The sequence below is a fragment of the Haliotis asinina genome, chromosome 4 (genome assembly GCF_037392515.1).
Source record: "Haliotis asinina isolate JCU_RB_2024 chromosome 4, JCU_Hal_asi_v2, whole genome shotgun sequence".
In the NCBI taxonomy this organism is placed as follows: domain Eukaryota; kingdom Metazoa; phylum Mollusca; class Gastropoda; order Lepetellida; family Haliotidae; genus Haliotis; species Haliotis asinina.
Genome location: NC_090283.1, coordinates 79,778,901 through 79,802,974, shown reverse-complemented (window position 1 = coordinate 79,802,974; position 24,074 = coordinate 79,778,901). Strand labels below are relative to the sequence as shown.

The window sequence follows — 24,074 nt, the reverse complement described above, 5'->3', positions numbered from 1 at the left end:
ATCTGTACATTAAGTCACATTTAACTTTCATAACCATCACTATATGTTTATAGCTGTTTCCTCAGTATCAAAAGAGTTATTTACACATGCAGATTGTGAAGCACCCCTAATTCCCATAAAGAGACTGCTTCTATCACTGATCGATCAATACCTATTACCTCCCCTTGACTTCCTGCCTCATTTCTACAACAATCTCTGTTCTCTTTTTCAGCTGCACACAAACTGGATGAAATAGCTGTCTGGTTTACACAAAAACTAAACTGTTAGATGTGTGTCACAGACCTGTGAGATGATTGACAGTTTCCTTCATCCTGCATCTTTTGATACTGAACATATCAACACAAGAGAAAGCTTTTACTCAAGGGTGTTGATACACTTAACACTTAGAGTAAGTACATAGCAGAAATTAGGTTACATTCTAATTATCATCTGAAATCATTCGTTTGACCATTACAGTTTGTATACAGTCACTGAACACATGAGCTTCATCTCACACAATCATACATCTTACCCGACACTAAAATATCATCATCATCATCATCATCATCATCATCATCATCATCATCATCATCAATGGTAAGAGCTCCTGTACCATCATCAATATAAGGACATTTCTTCAAGGAGCAGTGGAATGGCACCATAACCAAATACTGCACATTAACTCACAGTTTAAACCAACTGAACTGCACAAAATCAAATCGTAACATATAGTAGATGCTGCGAAGATTGAACCCAAGAATGTTTCACCCCTATGAACTTTAAAAACTAGTGTGAGTACATACCAGTACAATACACATGATACAACACTGCTCGATATCCTCAACCTTATACATCATACAGTTCATAACCACACCTCCACATGCAATATCTGCATCTGAATACATGTGTTAGTGAGCTGACACATACACCTTACTGATGATTGTGATGTCATTCAAGTCCTACAGCTGTAGTTAAAGAGTGAGTATTATTTTGTGCCACTTCAAGATTGAACCATGTCGTGAATCAAACCACAGAATGAGTATCATTATCCAGTACAGACGAGAGAAAGTAGCTTTATGTCACAGTTTGTTTAATATAGAGCTAACTTTATGGATAACAACTTTTGTTGTTTGTTGCTCTCATGAATAACAGAAGCTGCTATCCATACAGTATGTTCTATATTGTACTTAGCAACTTCTAAAATACCACTCAAAGATGTTCCCACAGTTTGCAATAAAAGATTTATATCACAGTCAAAGAGTTACTTGCGTGTCAAAAACATGGTCCCACAAAAGTTCCACAGTAAATCACAGTCCTGTCAGTACTCAAGTACAAACCACAAGACCTAAGGCCACAGTGGAATAATTACCAAACTTCATTATTTAACGTTTGTTTTTCCTTGAAGTGGCATTCTTAAGTAACTGTTTAGCTCTATTTCTTTACTTGACTGTGACCCACAAAATCCACAATTCAAGTGAAGATTCCTCTTCTTGTTTGTTTAGAAATATCATAAAAAATACAAAAACTAAAAGGTTCCTGCCAACATTATGACAAATTCAGTGTTGTCTTGGGTACAGAGTCTGTAGGTCTGACTGATGGGAAAATCATCATCCAATCAGAAGACAGTTTGACTAGAATAATATATTTATATATACACATACACTGATACAAAGATATACAAGATATACAATGATATACAATTGTAACACTGATATACAAGATACAAGTCATGACAATATAGTGTATATCACAACACGAGGTATGACACATAGCCTTCATGCTCCCATACATCAAACTATCACATGTTGTGAAATTCTGTAAACCTTGGTCTAGATTTTTACAACTCTCTTAGTGCAACATATGTCATATTTGGGATTTCACTTTCTTAATTAACTACAAATTCTAGTACTTTTTGGGTTGGGTCCCATCCGGGATTCAAACCCACACCCTCAGAGTACAAAGTGAAATCCCAAATATGATATATGTTGCACTTGACCACTTTCTAAATGACATCGTGTAATCATAACTCTCTTAGTGATAAGATAGTCATAAGTGCCATACATTATTATTAAATGCCAGGAATAACAAGTTTCCGTAGCAACACATTATTGTTACACATCATGTTGGTGAACATTTGGATAACTCCAACAGAGGTGTCATTGTTTACAGTGGAAACTGTCAAAACTAGCTTCTGTACAATCCAGTAAGTTGTCAACACTTGTATAAAATCTCAGTCCCGTCTGTGGTTTGTACATTTATCATCGACTCTACAATCCAGGACATTGTCTAAACCAATGAGTTTCAGTTTAGACAGCTTCCACTGTATTGTCAAGGTTGCATATCCCATGAATTGCTACTGATGAATGAGATTAGCAATACACCTGTAACAGAAGGTGCATCTTATAAAGTCTGCACTTCTTGAGTTCTCATCAGTACACAAACAATTTCCTTGTACACAGACACAATCTCAATCTGTTATCAAATATATCATCACGAATCAAAATTTAAACAATGAAGGCAACAACACAAAACTGAGATTCTATTTACTATATACGGTCATTGTTCCACCTTCCTCAACATCCTAAACAGTAGTAATTGTTTAAACACAGATAACCTATTTTCATGGTGAAAGATGAATGATGTCACTTGGTCCTGACATTATGGTAAAAAACAACAACACCAAAAATTGTCTGCAAGGCTTCATGTGACCTTTCTTAACACAAATAACTCCTGTGGAAGCCAGTTTTGGATAGTCCAATGTGTTACAACATGATCAATGTATGTCATTCAATGCCAATATTCACTGGAACAAAAATGTTCAACTTAAACACCTGGTTGTTGTTTCACTGGCAAAGAATTTTGAGCTACTTAAACATCTTACGAAATAAAAATAGATGTGACTTTTGTAACAGATACACAGAATAAAAACTTTCATTCTACATCTGAGATTTAGCATAACCACAGATGAATATCTACCCGCAAATTAACATTGCCTAACAACATAGTTTGTATATTTTTGTAGGCTTTTAAGGACAGTACTGCAATATTGCAAGAGACCTAAAAATATGACTGACTAGATATACACTAGTGTTAGTTTCTCATATATCATTTAATAATAAAAATAGCTGGATCATAAGAATTACCATAAATATAATAAGTAAGATTCTTGCAGATATCATATTTTCTATTTAATGGATTAAAGTGCGCAAGTGAACCACAGGTTTTTTTGCTTTGCTTGCAGGTTGGGAAGTACAGAAGATACCAACATACAAAAGATGTGAACTCTCAAGTAGTAACCCATCACTGACTGACTACACTAACACTAATCCCGGCAGTTACTCGCATAGACAAGGAGGAGTTACCTCCCCTGTACATACGCAACCTGGGTTGGGTACACAGGAAGAAAATGTCAAGTCATGTGACCAGTCACCTCATCAGCAAAGTCTTCACCTATTGTTTGCCTTGTCTGTATGCCCCGCATAACAAACCGGAGACTCTGTCTAAACAAACCAAGATACTTCGGAGTAGACAGGTAGTCTATAAGTTATTAACAGTTTGAAACAAATGGGGTTCTGACCTAAGGGCAGAAAAGAGCTGCTTGATAGTTGTTTACTTGGCTGTAAAATTGGTTAATATTCAGAGCACCAACCTGTGTCACCGGGGCAGGATGCAAAGCACTCAATCTTTTAAGAAGCTTACTGTGTCTTCAGCAAAATACTGATTTACACAGAGTTAAAGTTAACATGGTTTCACTGAATAATATACATCAAAGATGAAAGCCAAATTGCACATGTTTCATAAAGCATCAGTTACCACAGTTACTTATAAATATATAAGAAAATCATGTGCTACAGATCTGTTTCATATCCCATTACCGGTAACAAATAAACTACATTTCTGAACACATCCTGTAATTTCTGGCCAACATGCTCTAAGGAACATTTCAAACTCAGTTACTGAGTTAGAGAAAAACAAGTGATATTGTAAAGGACATTCGCCTTGTTTAGGATTAATGCTTGGGTACCAGTTATGGCTGAGCATAAATATAATTTCTGATGTGAGCCAATATATGATACAGACTGAATAGCGAGGAAAGTGCTCAACTTCAGAAACTGATAAAAAACTGCCATTCTAGAAAAGTACTTCACTTTGATGAGTCTGTCTTGTCATGGCAACGAATGTTCCAAAATCTCTTTGAGCATGTTGACCTTCTTCCATGTGTTCAAGAATGCTGCATAATTAGCACATCGAAATACAACAATATGTGAGTGGGGACATTACCATTTAGAGGAACACTTGTATCTAAGTTCATATTATTTGATATGAAATAAAAATGTTTGACAATCTTGTGATGTTTTTTCTCTTGCTACATGTTTATGACACATTTGTTGTTTTCTCTCCTTTTTCTCTTCTCTGTTGCTTCATCTCTGTCTACAGTACGCTGATTTCCCCCTTGCAGTGGGCACAACAATTGACAGTCAAGTTGTCATAGCGAGCATCAGGGTGGAACCTCTCGACACGTGACCCGGGGCCGAACAGGTTCCCTGATACAGACTTGTGTACAGGATCCAGTTTCGTCTGTCTTGCAACCAGCTGAAACAGACATGGAAGCACAGATGGCATCATAAATAACTATTGATATACTGCAACTGTTTACCTTAACAACTGTATGATATCACTTGAAATAATCAGCATAATGATTAATAATATAAATAGTTGCAGTTGGTCTAATGTAACACAAATAATTCTTAAGAAAACTCAATTTGTACTGATGTATGTTGATAAGCTGGGATTACATCCATGTCCAACTGGAGTTACTTCCCTTGGTTTGAGTTGCAACTCAGGTTGTCAGCAATACTGTCTACTACACTAATTAATATAATTTTCATGACGGTAAATAATCAGTTCTGGACCAGACAATCTAGTCACCAATAGCATGAGCATTGTTTTGCACAATTGGGAACTGATGACATGTGCCAACCAAGTCAGCGAGTCTGACCGCCCCTTATGACGACAAAAGGTTGCTGAAGACCTATTCTACCCCGTATCTACACGGGTCGCTCGACAAATGAAATATATGATCCGGAAGACTAAACATGTCTCTAGGAGGGACTGACTGAGTGAGTGAGTGAGTATGGTGTTAATCTGCTGTTAGCAATATTCCAGCAATATCATGGTGTGCGACACCAGAAATGGGCCTCACATGCCAGGTATCGAACCCATGCCATAGTCCCTAGGAAGACAGTATCAACGCTCACCTGGTGGGCGAAGCTCTCAGCCTGGGTCATGGAGTTGTCCAGTTGGTCCTCAATGTTGATGGTGGTCTGGAGATTGAGCTTGCCGGGGAGGAGGCGGTACCGGATTGCTTCAGATAACTGTTGGGACATTCGAGCCAAGTCAATGACATTTGTTGATGGCAGATTTGTCGACTTGTGAGCATTCAGTGGATCAAAGGCCCCTTTCACTTGCTGAAGACACCTGTGATGATTAGTGAGTGAAGTTAACAGCATCACTACACAACATGTCTTGGAGTTTCAAAAATACAACAAACAAATCTCCCATCCATATTCAGCTTGGAGCTTGTGTACAAATTGAAATTGAAACTTTCAAAAATCCAATAGCAGTAAAACTCTTCTTTTCAAGTGTTGCACCTTGATTTACTGTTGAAAGCCAGCTCTGGCTCTACAGGATCTCTTCTCCTGAGAAAAGTGGCTCATTGTCTCCCTTAGTTTATGGATCTTGCTACCAGCTTTGGACAACTATTTATATCAGTTGACTCAAGTTATCTGGTACAGTGTTAAACAACAATACAGTATACAAGGGAGGTAACTCACTTCATGGTTTCCAGTAAATTTGCACGCAGCTCATGTCTCTCTGTGAGCAACTGTTGCAGTGCATCCTGGGACTCCTGGTATTGAAGTGAGTAGAACGCTCGGGCACTGGCCAGCTCGTCAATCATCACTCTGGCAACATGTGATCAACACAGACTACATCCAACACATCCAACATCCTCCACTACCACGATGATAACTGATGTTATCTCATAGCAGAAATAACTTCAAAATTGCAAGTGTATTCAGTGGCACATGAAAAACACTTGCCCTCATAATTCTTCCACTATACCTGCCAATTTTCTTGTTGATTTTTTAATAAAAAGAGCATAATTAACACTGGTAATTTAACAGGGCACTGGTATAGCGTGAGATACAGATCGCTGGATTGGGATGTCGGGCAATGAGTTATTTCCACCCCTGATTTAAGCCAGGTAGAAGTCAAGGTCATCAGAGTGAAGAGAAATCATTGTTGATTCAGACAGGACACATTTTGCTCATCATCTGACCCACTTCCTCCTAGCTTACAAAGTGCAGCTCATCTAGGTGTGCTGAATTCTTACAAATTACATTAATCATTAATTATTACAACTATTGCACATCAGCAAAAATGACTAGATGGGAATGATCCAATCACCAGACATTTTCCACTGACTCCTCTGAAAGGGTCGGTGAACTTCCCCACAACTTCCTACATCGGACAGTAGTACCCTATAACCATGGTAACAAACCTGCTGGCAAGGAACTTGGTGCGCCACATGTCAGCCTGGATGGAGATCTTGTCCAGATTCTCGTAGTCCTCCGTCACCTTCTTGGTGTAACCCCCGACCTCCATCGACAACTCCGCCTTGTCCCTACATACCAGGAAAACCTGTTAAACACTCTGTTAAAAGTTAAACACTATCGTTTTCTCTGACACGATCATCTGCTTTGTGTATTGATACCTGTCTGTGGAACTCATACTCCAACTCATTTATCTCCAAGAGTTCAAGCCTGCTGGGTATTTCTAAACATGTTCAACCAACAGTGGACATGAACAGTGGGAGAACAGTTGTGAAACACAATTCAGTTTAACATGCTGTTTTAGGCGACTGCTGATTTGCATGTCACTGTCATCTACTGTTTCCATACTGTGTAACTGGAATATCATTAACAATGATTAATGTAATATTTTTTCCTTCATTAGTAAATGTATGAATTTAGATGGGCTTTATCTGCATCACAGGGCAACATTTCCGTATGCATGTTGCGCTTACCGAGCCAGTCGCTCAACACGTCTCTCCAGATCCTCTCCAACAGAAGCAATCAACAACTTCTTCAGCTCTGTATTCACCTGGAACAAACACATGTTTGTTTGCTGTTTATACTGCACACAGTTCACAATACTGAACATTCTGAAAACTACTAATATCATCAACAACAAGAAACACGTTCAATCATGTCAATATCATCCTGACTGTTGGAAGCAATGTGTGGATACATGATCATATATATTGACTCAACATTTCCTTACACACAGGCTGTGACAATAACATTTGCAACAGTTGGCCCAATCAGGACTTGTTCATTAAATTAGATCTTACTTTATCCTCCTTTCACAAGAAGTTCAACAATCTTCAGTAGCAAAACTTGCAAAAGCAGCATGCTGTCATGATACCAATAAAATGATGTCCAAACCTTGTGCTGAACATCTAGATCCTGTTTCAACTGCTCGTTCTCCTGCTTTAGTCTATCGTGTTCATCCTTGCTGGGCCTGATCACTCCTAGCTCTTGTTCTAGTTGGAGGATTGTTGAGGAGGGGCTTGGCACCGTGACCTGGGTCTCCTTGGACAGTGGAGTACAGGCTGTCACAGGGGCTATCACCTGTATTGGTTTTTGTGGAAGTTGAATAGTCTGGATTGTGGTCTGAGCCGCAGGTGCTCGAGTGGCTGCACTCACTGCAGGTACTGGCCTGACAATACCAGCACTCTTAGTTCTAAAGTCATGTTCAGCGAAATGCTGTACTTGCTGTTGGTTGTGAGATAACTCATTTGGCTTAGTTAGTATAGTCTGCATGGGAGGTGCTTTGGAGGTGATCTGATCTGCTTCTGAACTTATTTGTTTATTTGTTTTCTTGACAAGTTTTTTCCCTTGGAAATCATACTTGGGTCGTGGATGTCTCAACAACACAGTTTCTTGTGGAGATTTTTTCTTTGGGGCTGCTTGCATGTTTCTGTTGAATTTCTGGAACAAATATGACTGGAAAATGAACATACTGAAAGTGTGGCATTTGATAATAATCCTAGTCTATTCTTATTGTCCACCATTACAATGTTACCATGCAGGGAAACCACTATACACTGATTCTTTTTCTGAGACAATACAAGTATTGATAACATTCAAAACTGTATCAGTATTTAGTTTTGGAAAGTATTGGTTAAATATGTTTTTGAATTGTTTACATTTTGCAGTTGTATCATGATTGTTTCTGATATGAGAATGATAAAGGATTATTTTTCATACACAAAGATGGGAAATAAAAACATCTTAATCTCTGAGAAAAAAAATGTTGATCTTTTAAAGGACAATTATAAAATAAGAAATACTGATGTTCAAAATATGACTAAATTTCCACAATAATGCTGCGAAAATAGGTATCGTGATACTATCAAATCGTGACTTGGGTATCGTGACTTACATATCAATTCATGAAACTAGTGCATAGTAACATCCCTATTACCACGTTTACCTCATAAAATCACTTGGTTACCCGCACACCCATCAGCAGGAACAGTTACATTACATTAATTAGAGATTTATAAAATGCAAATTCATGCACTTTCAGATTTATTGTTGTATGTTCATACCTTAAAAGTCTCGTCAACGAGACAGTATATTGGGTACTTGCTCAAGCCATTTAAATATTTTAATCAAGTTAAACATGATAAAGCTACATATCCATAATGCAAGTAATTCAAAACCTATTTTGAGGCTATGTAATAACATACGTTACTGAATGCACTCTTTCAGATTTTGATTAATGACATATGGAAAATTGAATTGTTCCTGTGTCTAGCAAACCTGAAGCTGAGCTTAGCTGATGAACAATTACAATTAGTCAATACCTGACTATGAACAATGAGATCTTTTACAAAAAATCAGCACTCGTTTACAAAGTGATAAGCAGCAGACTGTTTACCTGCCTATGCAAGTACTGCAGCCCTTTGTTTGTGAAACTCCAAATATTATACTGATAATATACTTTTCTTCAAACTGAGTCAGATTTATTTCATGAAAACACATTCACTACATTCACAACAATGATGTGAATGTCTTGTCCTTGAATATGCACTATCTTAACTCAATTTGTTGAACATTGCTTCCTTGGGATTCCTTTGTGAGTAAAATGCAAGAACTTGGTGATAACCATTCTAGGGTATCGGTTAGCATGGAATGAGTGAATGTGACACATGGTAAGGACATATGCAGAGCTGTAATGAACATAAGACAAAATACACAAACAATTTACCAAAACCACTAACAAATTCAATAAAAGCATGTGGATATACCCTATTTATTTATAATTATGCAAAAAAGAACCAGAACTCATGCAATGGATAAATCTGTCCCACACTGGGCTTATATAGTTTTATTGCCTATTTTTCAAGTGTTAGTGGAGAAAAAAAATACACAAATAATATTTCCAAACTGGAAGTCATGTAATCATAAACTCAAGCTGTTCAAGAGGTGGGACTCCAAATTGCGGGATATACCAAAGCTAGCCGAATTTGATGTTCTTGTGATTTCGGCGACCACTTCAGATGCAAAATCAATGGCCTGCATAACAAAACATAGCGAGTCATCTGCTAGTGACAGGTTATGTGTAAAACAGGAAACCACATGATCAAAACACTCTCTCGCAGTGATACGATGTCATCAACACTATTTTTGTAGGAAACACATGTTATCTTTGTGTGAAATTGATGAATATGTCTTTATCACACAAGGTCAGCAAAATCAAAACTTCAAAAGATATCAAAGATAAAAATTATACTTTTGTGTTACATCGTTGAAAACCCCTAACACCGGGATATATTTTCAGTTTTCTGGAGTATTGTTTTGTCTGAAAATTGTCAATGCCGATTGAGTTGGGTAGTTTAGCAGCCAATGTATCAAAAACGCTAGGGTTTGTGGTGTAACTGCAAGTAGATTCAAATATGGGTAAGTCAGTTCCAGATGAGTGGAGTAATGACGTGACTGCAGTGTGTGAAGTTGTTCTTAAAGGGTCTTTTCTTTGTATGTGTTGACCGGTGGGCCTAAACTCTAGGATAGGGCTCGTCTGAACTACAATAGCTAGTTCTATTACAGCTCGTATTCAGGTTCTCCCCAACGTGTTGATGTTCGTATCTGCCGTCAAGCTACATTGATAAAACATATCCCCTAATGTGTTTGAGTATCCTTATAGGCAATTTAGCATTTATTTAGTTAAAAATGAAGCCTCATAATGACAAGTACGGAGCCTGATTACACAAGATGCCGTTCATTCAATCATTGTTCAAGCCTGAAAGGTAACCAAAAAACACCTAAATGAACAGTTCTTTAATTCAAGAATAATTTCAAATCCTGTATCCTACAACGATGTTCTCGGTAACGCTCAGGGAATATGAACGCTTTGTCACAACAAACACGAATTTAAGTTTACCTTTCCCCACAATCCCGGAAGTTACACACCGGATATGATATTACGATTTCCTTTACACCAGAGTAACCAATCGTGTATCGTCTTTCAAATGGCAACGACCCGACGTGTTGCTACAACAACAGAAAAAGCGGTGATCTCAAGGGATAACGTACAGTTGAGGACGGTCTGCAACGTATTTTGACGGTGATATTCGGAACAATTATGGTAAGTTGAACGTGGAATTTTAATATTACTAAACAAACCCTTACCTTTTTATAGTCTGACTGATATTTATTGTTTGGCTTGAACGACTTGTAAATATTTCCAACTTCAGTTGAGACGTGATACTAGATCTAGACATGTCTATCAGATTCATTGTTACACACGGGGACACACACTGGTTGTTTACGCTCGTTATCATAACAAATATTCTTTGGAAGTTATGTATATGCAAAAGGCATTTTCTCTAACGTGTAACCAGTTTAGCAACAGCGAACAGTGCCAGTGGTTGACACTGAACAAAACTTAATGGACAGCACAGTGAAAGATCTGCTGGTCATTTCGGATATCTACGAGACACAACGGTACAAAGAATTTAAGTTGTATTACATCATTCGAAATTAACCCAAATTACAACGACATATGGTTCACTTTACCCAGATACAGTCTAAGTAAACTTATCCTCAGTACTTTTCATTACACTCCACTGCTGAGTCAAACAAAACCATATGGGAGGTATCGTCAGGTAACCTTTGAGATTGACCAATCAAAACACAGCTTTCCAAATCGCGAAAGTGGACATTCGCACATACCTTTTAAAATTTTTAAAAGTTCGTACCCGAACGATTCTGAATGCTATTTAGCGTACGCTCGTTTCCGGGTGATGCACTCAGCATACGTACAACCATGACAATGGTGAGTAAACAGTCACTGAAAATGGTGTTTTGGCAATATTCAGGGATGTCTTATTGCGGAAATATTAGCTAATGGTAACCATGTCAACAGAAACCCCAACACGTATATACTGCATGTCAAGTAATTGTGTTATATGCAGATTTTTGTTTGTGGAGAGGTCTGTGTCAGTGACCTGAATATTTTGCAAATCCATCTGATCCCTAAATAGTAGACGTTGCCTGATTGGCTAAATCAATTTAACCATCTCAAGTTTGATTGGATGGTCATTGGTCACTCAAAGGTTACCTGACGCGACCTTCTGCTAGGTTTTGTTAGACTCAGTAGTGGAACGTAAAGAAATACACTGAGACTAACTTTACTTAGACTGTATCCAGATAGTATGCATTATCAGAAATCAGGCAAACAGGTGACCTCTATATTGTGAATAGGGAAAGACTGCATTGTATCCCGGTGTTAGGGGTTTCTGATGATGTAAGACAAAAACATAATTTTTGCCTTCATATCATTTTAAGTTTTGATTCTGCTGACCTTGAGTGATACAGATATATATTCATCTATTTCACACATTAATATTGTGTTTCCTACAAAAATAGCGTTGATGACCTCATATTGGCAAAACTGCAACCGCTTGCCACATCTGGGTGTTTTGTATGTGGTTTCGACCATGAGCCGTACTTTTACCTTCGCACTGCGAGAGAGTGTTTTGATCATGTGGCTTCCTCACAGTTTTATACATAACCTGTCAGTATCAAACAAGTCTGATCTTGCTCAATTTCACTTGCTATTTTTTGTAATACAGGCAACTGATTTTGCATCTGAAGTAGTGTTAACCTTTAGCCTGCTGAATTAATTTCAGCATAAGGCGCTAATAAGAGGGTGGGTGATTTCAAACTCTCAGTGCGTCACTAAAGAAGGGACAACTGAAAAAATATTCAGCTCATTAATACTACATACAAAAATAAACATTATTATCAAAAAATATCCAGATAATTTCAAACGTACAGATATTAATTACAAGACAAACATAAATAGAGTAAATTTTCCTGAATTTACCTGAATTACTCGATTGGTAGCCGGATGCGTTTTATACTAGGAACCGTATAAATTGTCCAATTATCGCAAACCGATTTCAGTATTCTTACTACTGATATTTCATAAGTATCTGACATTAATTTCGTATATTTGTATCGGCAAATATCAGCGCGACGACAAATTAAAAAATAATTCTGAAAAAAAATAATCGAAAACGTTCGTCGTAAACAAATAATATATTCGATGTCATGACAGGTCTTACTGAAATGGCACTATTACGTTTATTTAAACGTGTCATGTAATGAAAATAGCAGAATAAAATACATGATTCATAAGCATTCATGAGTGCAAATATCAAGTGTTATGGTTCATTAATTTTTGCACAAACCCACAAAAAGACGGTGTTAAATCGTGTTACGCATACGAAAAAACAAACATGGCGCGCTTCGTCGAACTCCTACATAAAATATAACTTTTTTGGTCAGAAGAAAGATTACAGAACTCTTCTGTGTAAGACCTGGTGAAAGAGGGAGAATTTCTCATTCTACAAGTGTTCCATGTATCATTTTCCGTTTAGTATAACGAAAGACGGACGAATATTAAGATCGTGAAATCTAACTTGTTTTCTACTAAGTGCAAAGGTCACCGGATGTGATGTCACAGACGGGGATTGCTTGATGAAATTCATTCGCTATTGAATATGAACAGAAAAGTTGGAGATTTTAGCAGAATTTAGCACAAATAACTGTTTAAAGTGATTAATCAGAGCTCATAGAATTTTCTTGGTGTATTTTTGACTATATAATTTGCACATAGCCGAACCAGTTTGACCTTGTATGCTCCCGTGACCCGGAAACAGTAGTCGATCAACACTGCCGATGCAAGTTTTTCAGTATCTTTTATTTGAATTTTTGTTCATGTTAGGCACATTACTTTATTGTCCACTGAATATAAAGATAGCAAAGATATAATTGTGATGCATGTTGATCCCAGCTTATTGTTTTTTTCACATGGTCCAACACAGAAACGTGTACAAAGATCATTCTCAACAACAGGTGCGCGGATATGGGCGTGGCATTTGTGTTTCAAAATAACATTCATGCTTTTCTTTTTATGACGATGTAGTGTAGTAAGAACTGCAGTATACATGTTTTATAAACAAAAAATATATTTTCAGTTATAGTTTCACATGAAATCGGAGATGATTTGATAAAAATTGCGTTCATATTACATGATTGGGAAAATTATATATGTCTCACTTTAGAACAAGTTGAATTACATTCATAATTTTATGCAATGAATTAACGTTCTTGATGAATAATTACGATAGATTTGTCAATGCTTTATGTTTCATAACTGGTGACAACTTTAAATCTTTTCATATACTTTAATATGTTAAATGATATTAATAATATGACAATTATTTTTCTCTCTCAAATAGACAAAGGCAAAGACACTTAAAATATGTCAATGCATTTGCAACGTGTAAATAACCAAATTTTAATCAATGTCTTTCAGTAATGTGGAAAGCTGACAGTTTTGCACAATTTTTTATTACAACTACATGTATGCCATAAAATATATGGATAGATGTTACAAATTATTTTGTGTATTTTATTTCTTCATAATATCGTGCCAAAATGTACATCAAATACAAATGGGTGATGAGTTATTTTTGTTTTCAGCAGTACCACTTTGTTTGCTGAATTATTTTGAATCGCACATGACAAATAATGTCATTTATGTTGTTGAAGTAACAGTACATGTAAATTTATCGGAAAATGTTATCATTTGATAAAAAAGAAACCATATACATATAAGAAGTTATATTGTCTCTGGTGAAAGTAAACATGCTTCATATTCTGTAAATATATATTATTCTACCTTATTGTCTTTTCCTGGGTTTAGGAGCAATGTCACAATATGAAATGGGTCTAATGAACTTTCAAGGATTGTTTCTGTTTGCTGAAGTGTCTGATGGTGATATACTCCAATTATTTAGTGTTTAATAGCCTAAACCATCATGAAACAAGAAACATGAAGAACAGTCATCCTTGAATAACAAAATGCCAAGGACTGAGCAGTCTTCCGTTAAAGATCTGGAAGCATTTGATATATATGTCTTTGCCATATACACATGGCAATGAAAAAAAATCCAAATTGAAATCTTAAAGAATAGCTCCAAACTGGACAACAAAAACCACTCACTGCAGAGCTCAGTATTAGGAAAAAAGAAATTTACTTGCCACCACATGATTACCTTGATGCCAAAGACTAACATAGGTTGCACCTCCTACTCAACACTTAATTATATGTCACTTGTAGTTTTGATTCCATATTCTAAACATCACTACGACAAAATTATTCTAGGTCTGGTATGATAATTTCATATTACTTCATGAAATTTCATCACAAGAAAAAAATGAGTCTGTCTTTCGATCACTGTCAGTGTAATCACTGCTCCAAGAGTTTGGATCATCAGTCTGTTTCCCAGATGAAGTCTGTTTTAACAGTAAAATATGAACATAGACAGTGTGCAAGTAGGTAAAAAGTATGGCCATAAACATGAGGTACATTTTGCAGTTCAGATTGCACTAGTGCAATATCTAAAAGCTGTATGGAACCACGGACTGAGCCACATGACATGATTTTTTTTATACAAATATGCACACACGTCAAACAATTTGATCTGAAACATTACCTGCTTTATACTAGGTAGAATTAACTCTGAAAGCTCTGCTGTTTGGAGTAACAAAATAATTTCAATTTTGCTCCAAATTCGTGAACAAAAGATGTGATGTTTAGCTGTTTTAATGTCTAAAATAAATACTGATTCACAAAGACGATGACAGTTGTTTTCTAAGCAGTAATTAATTTTTATGAAATACATTTACTGTACGTTACATTCTCACACTAGCTCTGGTTTCGTTCGTTTCTGCAAAAGGAAAAATGATTTTTTTTCATGAGATCTTCAATCATCAAATTTGTACGTCTTGTAACGATATACACAGAAGAATATTCTGTTATTGTTACGACACACTGACAATTTATATGTCTCCCCGTGTCAGAACATTCTTTGAAAAAAAATAGACCGCGAAAATCATCGACTTCGGATTTGCTAAACTAAAGATCAACACATCGACGGCTAACTTCAGGAGAAATACTACAACACAAGCAACAAATGACAACTGCTATTGAACACAACTAATAGTAAATGACTGAGGATGACTGAAAGGTAATTCTGGTGTATAGTATGGATCTTACGGGAATTTGAATCAGTTTAGAAAATGTATCAATGGTCGTTTTCCAACTCGTTCACATTTTACTTCCACGAGTGCCATGCCGTGTACGTGCTTCCGGTTTCATCAAGGGTGGGTAGAATTACAAATATTGTGATATTGTTTCATTATCTGCATTATATAGGTATTGAGTTGTTTTCTTTCAATGTATATGTGTTCAGATTCTGCTTATGAACGCATATTTTCATACATCCTTCGTATCTTGTCACTTAGAAAGACCGCGAGTTTGGCCACGCCCTTTCGGGTCACCAACGGCTGTCAACTTTGTGAATGTTGGAAGTTTATCAAACCAAATCAAAATAAAATCGCTAAATCTGGTAATTTCTGTGCAGAGGCAATAACATTTACCTATTCACATCGTGTAATTAATTCCAGATAAAATAATTGGATATGTCAAAAGGATGGCACATTTTCTTCGGCATCACGATACATAGTTGTTTGTTTACCGCCGTTGCCATGATCGTTTCTGTTCGTCCAATCGATGATATAACGTTGAGATTGGTTTTGTTTATATTTATTTGAGCCGAAAGTTACTAATTTTTAGAAAATGGGAAACTTATGAGCTTTCTCTTCGTCAAGGAACAAAAAATATCGACTAAACTGTCAAAAAATATTTCATTATGAAGAAAATATTAGACTGGGTACCACACGGCGTGGTGCGCTGGAAGTCAACAATGGCCGTTATTTTCGACTGCGTGCCGAGAAATTCGGCGATCTCATTTTTAACTCGCGGGCGTTTCGCTTTAAGGTATATAAACGTATTGAACATTACATATTTAAAAAGGTGAGAATTAGTACATTCCATACATAATTCATATGACACGTAAATCCGACTCGTTGAATAATTATTGCAAGTTTTATTTGGAGATGTCATTATCCTGCACTCCTGTCGAATGGGTTCGACGATAGCATTGAGAGGATTAATGATCTAGGTTAAATGATATTGATGTTTATTTGCTCTTTACATAACGTAACTTCCACATTTCAATTGTCACTAAAACGTCGCATGAAAGGAATTGGACTTCCGCCCTACCGATGAAACTGTTTGTGCACTCATATTTCGCATGTACTTCCCTGATATAGTGCTAGCAATGCAGTCGTCAAAATCACAAGAATGTCAAATTCAGCTTGGTTTGGATACTGGATACTGGAAAGAACATTTCTTTGGATACGCTAATAATTGAACATTAAAGCCCCTAGCCCTGAAGAACCTATTAACCTACACTAAGTGTTTTTCCTTTCAGTTGTTTTCAAGAAGGGTAGGAGGGTGTCCCCCTATTAGGGGGTATTTATTGTTCATCAATACAAAAATCGGCAAGTACTTACCGTTACAACACAAAGTCATCCAAACTGTTGTTAAATGCAAGTATGTTTAACTGTGTGAGGGGGCATCTGATTTACGCAAGTTCTTAGTCTTAAGCATGTGGGTTGTATATTCTTGTATCAAATCAAGAATGCTGCTAATTTATTCACTGACTCAGTCAGATATTTCCTTCAAATACAGAATTCCTCAAAATGAAAGGAGCAGAGTTCTGTTGTCATAACTATTCAAGCAGGGATTGCTTTAACACTCCCCAGGATGACTCTGTCATGTTGGTGTGGGCACTTGTCACGGGATCTTTGAAGTTAATAGAAAGATTAGCAGTCAGGTGCATGAAGTCTTCTACCTGAAGACATGTGATTGCTCGCCAGCAATCACTTATAATGGTTGTCCCAGGCCTTATATGTTTGAGAATGATGAGAATCAATGTTACCGAATCCCTCTTGTCCACACAAGCAAAAAACCACTGTTTACTGTCCCTGTCAATTCTCTCGAATCGTCACTGCCCTTCCACCTGTTTCCCCTGATTGAACTTCCATTTTCCAAAAATTTAATTCATCACTTTTGACAATTCTCCCAACTCCACCAATCTGTCCACTGTCCTCAATTCTGCACAGCCAACACACACTTCCACACAAGAGTGGTACCAGTCACAGGGGTGTGATCTGACGAAATGTCTGACCTCTGTGGGACAAAATCCTGTGGAAGCAATGTTCCAAACCCGTCTATAAGTAAGAAACAAAATTGTACCAATCTCAGGTCTACTATTTTCAAACCATAATTTGTGAAGAACTGAAAACTGTTTCCCCACAAGCTTTCTTGTTACATTTTTAGCATTTCCAGTCTGTGCCGTAACTTTTGTCTGTGCACAAATATGACATCCCAGTCTCACACTTGCCACACTTTTTCCCCTCCCAATTTGTTCTTTCTTCTCAAAAACTGAAACAATTTTTTCTTGTCCTCACTCAAGTGATAAAGATCCCAAAGTTGCATTTTAACGCAGATACAAAGTGCTAGAAGTTGTACAGTGACCAAATAAGGTGGTTACTTTGAAGTAACATATCGTAGTAATGGACCGGTCAGAAACCACTTACCTGTAGAATGTTCCCACAGTAAACAGTTTTACTTCCCAGAAGGCATTGTGCATGTTATTTTCTTCTAATTCTTTTGTATAATGCTTTTAAGATATTATGCTCATATTTTAATTCATGGGTTAAATCGGTAGTGGGTCAAGGAATTCAAATTTGAGGCTTGTTGTCATCTCGGTTTTATATTTTTTCAACTTTCCTCGTGGTTTTCAATATAAGAAGCATCACGCGACCTAATCAAATAATTGGCAGGCAGGTTACTATGCATGTGTCAAGTCCAAAATATTGCCAGACCAGAAAATGATCATATGTTTAATTTCACTGCTGGACCAGAGGGCCAGTTGAACACATCTTTAAATAAACACTGAATAGTTATTTTGGAGGGATCAGGTGAAAACTGGCACTCATCAAATGGTCCCAATGAAACAAATATAAACATGAAGCGGAACTGTGTTACTTTAAGTGAAGGAAAAGTGTGTCTCCTGTAAGCAATGTCCATGTCAGACATAAGCACCAGAATGAATCTGTGTGCAGAGAGGATGTGGTGACTGATACTGGTGTCTCCTGTAAGCATTATGTTCGTGTCAGACATACAGCACCAGAATGAATCTGTGTGCAGAGAGGATGTGGTGACTGATACTGGTGTCTCCTGTAAGCATTATGTTCGTGTCAGACATACAGCACCAGAATGAATCTGTGTGCAGAGAGGATGTGGTGACTGATACTGGTGTCTCCTGTAAGCATTATGTTCGTGTCAGACATACAGCACCAGAATGAATCTGTGTGCAGAGAGGATGTGGTGACTGATACTGGTGTCCCCTGTAAGCATTATGTTCGTGTCAGACAATTACAGCACCAGAATGAATCTGTGTGCAGAGAGGATGTGGTGACTGATACTGGTGTCTCCTGTTGAACATATTTGACATGAAGTGGAAATGTCATGCAAGAACCCAAATGTACACTTTTATCTCTAAAAAGTTGTCGTGTTTCGTTTGTGGCAGTTTTGAATTTTGCGGTTGCGTTAGAGGATGTGATGAAACTTACTTCTTGCAGGTGCTAACATGAGAGTAAAGTGGTAGTGCGTGTTTCTGAATTGCTAGGTAGGAAAGCAGTCTCATGAATGCCACTCACCATTTAAGGATGTGCACAAGTTTCTCAGTATTGGTTTCTAAGCTTTTGTGACAGTCTGCTGCTTTATCGAAAAACATCCACCCAACATGATAGTGTCTTGGGGCTTCTTTCACAAAGCAACCTCAACTAAGGTTAACCTTAACTCCCATTCTTTAACACTGCGCTAAGGTTACCATTGGCATAGGCAACCTTAGTGCAGTGTTACAGAACGGGAGTTAAGGTTAACGTTAGTAGTGTAGGTTAGTGAAAGGAGCCACTGTAAGATAACCATGTACCACTTGTACAGCCCACTATCAGCCCAAACAGATCCAAAGCTGCTACTAACATATATCAAATGTGCTACAACTACTAGCTATTGTCTCTGTCTTTGTCTTTCTATTTTTGTTCATATTGTGGAATATGTTCTTAGTTGCTATGGTTACATGTTTTATGTGTTTCAGACGGACCAAGACAGGTTTTGTTTCCTGGTTGAGTGGAATGAGGAGCAGGCAGCTCGCATCAGACAGTTCATTTTCACATACTATGTTAGCACAAAGGGAATTGAAATGGTAACTCATCAATAATTCTGGTTCCTGTAATTGTAAACCGCAGCTTGTGCCAAATACTTTGAGTTCCACTGGCTAGAACTTAAATTGCTCCTAGTATACTTTTCAGTACATTTGCGTGTATGCCATGGGTTCCAAATGTATTCCCATGCTTCAAATACTCAATAACACCTGGAAATTGGCCAACACATGATGTTCATCTCCTAACTGTGTTACTTAATCCTACTAGCCCTCATAGAATTTGACTAGAGGCTGGCTTGAGACTAGTAGCTGTGCTCACAGACAAATAGTGCGTGAACTATCCTTAAAGATGTAAGGATTTTAGAATAAAGTACAAATACTATAAAGAACCAGTGGTGATGGTGTGAGATTCTGTAACTGATGACAGAGCAATACTGCCGAAATTTGTTTTTCCCAAACATATCTGAGATGATATCCAAAATTTTATTGAAAAATGAATTCTGAATACTAATTGTGTATTGTGAAGCTCTGGTTTGCTGTGTCTGTTAACGCTGACAAGGAAAAACAGTCAGTCCTTTGATGTCAATACTTTGAAGCAGCAGTGACAAATCAGGTCACCATCTGTTGTTACTTAGTGACCGCAGCAGTCGGGAAGCAAATCTAACAACATGCTACAGAGTTATGTCCCTTATATCCTCGTCACACTTGTCCAGTTGCAGTTTGGTCCGTTGAGAACATTTATTGATGTTTTCCATCAACAGCTAACTATTCTGAATTACTGCCACCATTTAAATTGTCATCAATGTAATGTTCATGAACAAGATTTGACTCTTAGCTGAGTTTGTTTAAACCCCCATTGTTCTCCCAGTACTGCATGAAGACTCGGAAGATTTACCTCAAGACCAGTCTGAGGGATAGTCCTATTGAGCTGAGTGACCTGTACATCGGCAGTACACTCAACATTCTGGGTCGACAGATTGTTATCAAGGACTATGCCGACGTCTACACCAAGAACAGGCTCTCCAGCAAGAAGGAGAAGTATGTGCGCCAAGATTTACTCAAATACAGTTCATTGTGCTTTGGTGTACAGTTTACAACTTTCATCTTATAATTATGCATGTTCCCCCTCCTTTTTTGTGTAAAATATACATGCATACACTTAGCTCATTCAAGCACTGGTGACTTGAAGCAATTTGCAGTGACATTAACAGTAAGATTCAATTGCTTTCAGTGTACATAGGGTTGAAATATTCATAGCTCAGTGATATAAGGTCTGACTGGATGTTGAAGGTAATTTTATCAGTCTATACAATTGTAGACAGAGGTCTGATTGCATGTTCAGTGCATTTTTTACAGACTTAAATTACCTAATTGTCTTTCTGAAACAATTAAATAGTGTTCAAATTTATAGTGACCACATTTTTCACTTGTGTCGGATCATGATTTACCCTGCTAAAGATTCAGTGTTAGCACGGGATCTGTATCTGGACAGCCAGCCAAGACAGCTTAGAGTTTGTAGGTTTCACCAAGTGACAAGCAGCTAACACAGGCATCACTGGGCTTTCTGGCCTGCCACAGTGCATGGACGCCTTGATATCACTGGCATTCATGGCAGCATTAACTAACACTGACTCTGTCTCTCTCTCTCTCTCTCTCTGACTCTCTCTCTGTCTCTGTCTCTCTCTCACTATCTGGCTCTCTCTCTTTCTCTCTCTCTCTCTGACTCTCTCAAGCTGTCTGGCTCTCTTTGGAAGACCCCTTCAGAAAGTTTTGTTTCTGAAAAAACACGAGATTGGTATTTACTAAGTTGTGAAATTAGCAATTTTGATTGTTTCAATTTGCTGTCCTAGGACTCTGGGTTTGATCAAGCCAGATGCTGTCAAGAAGGCCGGACAAATTCTGGACCACATCTACCGCAATGGTTTCCAGATCTCACAGATGAAGATGTGCCAACTTGACCGCAATGAAGCCTTTGAATTCTACCAGGAGCACAAAGGGAAACCATTCTTAGAGTGAGTAGATAGATAGACACACTGTATTTGTGTATGCAAGTTGTCCGACAATACCACACGCACGGCTGCCATGACTCAGAGGTGCATGCGTGTGTGTGTATGCATGCATGTGTGTGTGCATGCATGTGTGTGTGTATGCATGTGTTTGTATGTTCACAAGTTGATTTTCGTAGTTCCAATATATTTGCTGCACACCTAAGATCATGCATGTGCACATAGTATCTAGAACAGTGTGTTCAGTAATCTTGTCTTGGCCACATTCCAGTGGACTGCTGAATTATGTGACAAGTGGTCCTGTCATTGCTATGGAGCTGGTTGGGGAGGATGCAATACAGAAATGGAGAGATGCAATCGGACCCACTGACCCGACTGTGGCACGTTCTGAGGCTCCCAACAGCATCAGGGCTCAGTTTGGCACAGGTAGGGGAACAGACAACAGTATCAGAGCTCAGTATGACACAAGTAGGGGAACAGACAGCAGTATCAGAGCTCAGTGTGACACAAGTTGGGGTATAGACAACAGTATCAGGGCTCGGTATGGCATAAGTTGGGGAACAGATAGCAGTATCAGTGCTCAGTATAGCACATGTTGGGGAACAGCCAACAACGCCAGAGCTTAGTATGGTACAGGTTGGGGAACAGAAAACAGCATCAGAGCTCAGTATAGTACAGCTAGGGGAACAGACAACTGGATCAGAGCTCAGTATGGCACAGCTAGGGGAACAGATGGCAGCATCAGGGCTCAGTGTGGCAAAAGTAGAATAGACCGCCATAATGGAGCTCAGAATATCACGTCCAGGGGAGCAGACAGCCGCATCAGAGCTCATTATAGGGCGTCTTGGTTTGATATTTCAGATTGCATGTCATTGGTGTCTGTTTTTCAGACAAGACGATGAATGCCAGCCATGGTTCTGACAGTCCATCATCATCTGCCCGTGAGCTGGAGTTCTTCTTCCCATCATCAGGTGCCAGTCGGCGCAACACCGCCGTCCTCAAGGACTGCACCTGCTGTGTCATCAAGCCCCACGCAGTCAAGTCAGGTACCCACAAACATGAAGCCAACTCTCTAACTGTACAGACACATACTGTATCTCCCAACATTTCTCAAGCTTTCACACATCTGTCCTTCACTCAGTAGCTTGCAGGCTTATCGGGTAGTGGGGTAGCCTTGTGGTATAAGTGCTTGCTCGGGACTCTGAAGAAGTGGGTTAAATTTCCTACAGATACAGTGTGTAATGCCCATTTCTGCTGTGATATTGCTACATGTTGTGTAAAACTAAACTCACTCACACCTGTTATCATCTTCTGACATGTAGTTACAGTAAGTTTGGGGCTGACCTGGAACATACCACAACCTTGACTGTCATGACCCAGTAGCGACATGTGATGTTTTTCTTTGATGTTTACAAGTGTTCCTGTTCTTGAGAAGAGTGCCGTATGTCCACTGCCCATCCAGACACATGTAATGTTGTCTACAACATTGATGCATGTATTATGGCCTGCTTGTAGTACTGCCTTGACATAGCGTTAGAATCACATACTGTTGTCCTTCGCCCATCAGCAGGTCCCTGGCATCTCATGCCTAGAGGGTAGACACAGCTCATAACTCACTCACTGTTTCTATACATACAGGCATTGCTGGGAAGGTGATCAGTGCCATCACCGACGCAGGGTTTGATGTCTCGGCCATTGAGATGTTCCACATGCAGAAGGCAAATGCTGAGGAGTTCTATGAGGTGTACAAGGGTGTTGTTCAGGAATACAATGGTATGGTGGCCGAGCTGACATCAGGACCCTGCATCGCACTGGAAGTTCGTGCCCAGGATGCATCTAACACATTCCGAGAGATGGCTGGACCCGCTGATCCTGTGAGTTGCTCCTTTATCCCAGTCAGAATGTTACCCTCATGCCTGTCACAATGCATTCTCTTCCCACAGCAGTTACTCCTGTCATATCTTCCGACGTAACCTCTGTTCTAATACGGCCCTTTCATGGTGCGAGTGTTCAAGACTCGCAATTGGAGGTATTCAGATTTAGTTGTGCAATCAGAGACTTTGTTTCAAGAGTGATCATTCGCAAGATCTCAGTAATTTCCGAATGCATCAGGAAAACTTGCCACTACCAGTTTTTGTTTCCACAAACACATCCTGGCGATTGATCCCTGCACTCTTTATTGCCAGTTTCTGATTTTCAGTTAAACATGAAGTATCAAAACTTTACTTCGCATTGAATCAAATCCATGGGGGCCGCCATATTGGAGCTAAGTCTATTTAACGCATGTTCTGATTGGATAGTACCAA

The 24,074-nt window shown here is 38.4% G+C and overlaps 2 protein-coding genes across 2 annotated transcripts in view; one reads left to right on the top strand and one right to left on the bottom strand.

Annotated features, from left to right (window-relative positions):
* Positions 1–4,380: 4,380 nt before the first annotated feature.
* Positions 4,381–10,512, bottom strand: LOC137281950 (golgin-45-like). The gene is made up of 7 exons (XM_067813684.1): positions 10,492–10,512; positions 7,488–8,033; positions 7,067–7,143; positions 6,542–6,664; positions 5,814–5,942; positions 5,238–5,457; positions 4,381–4,572 (listed from the first exon to the last, which is right to left on the bottom strand). Exons 2-7 carry the CDS (start codon positions 8,016–8,018, stop codon positions 4,411–4,413), a joined length of 1,242 nt encoding a protein of 413 aa, XP_067669785.1. The 5' UTR covers positions 8,019–8,033; positions 10,492–10,512; the 3' UTR covers positions 4,381–4,410.
* Positions 10,513–10,525: 13 nt separating this feature from the next.
* LOC137281949 (nucleoside diphosphate kinase homolog 7-like) overlaps positions 10,526–24,074 on the top strand; it is a 15,266-nt gene continuing 1,717 nt past the window's right edge. The window contains exons 1-7 of the mRNA XM_067813683.1: positions 10,526–10,695; positions 19,697–19,804; positions 20,631–20,800; positions 21,613–21,774; positions 22,040–22,194; positions 22,659–22,814; positions 23,407–23,642. Coding sequence (XP_067669784.1) covers positions 10,693–10,695; positions 19,697–19,804; positions 20,631–20,800; positions 21,613–21,774; positions 22,040–22,194; positions 22,659–22,814; positions 23,407–23,642 — 990 coding nt within the window. The 5' untranslated portion in view covers positions 10,526–10,692. The remainder of the gene's footprint in view (positions 10,696–19,696; positions 19,805–20,630; positions 20,801–21,612; positions 21,775–22,039; positions 22,195–22,658; positions 22,815–23,406; positions 23,643–24,074) is intronic.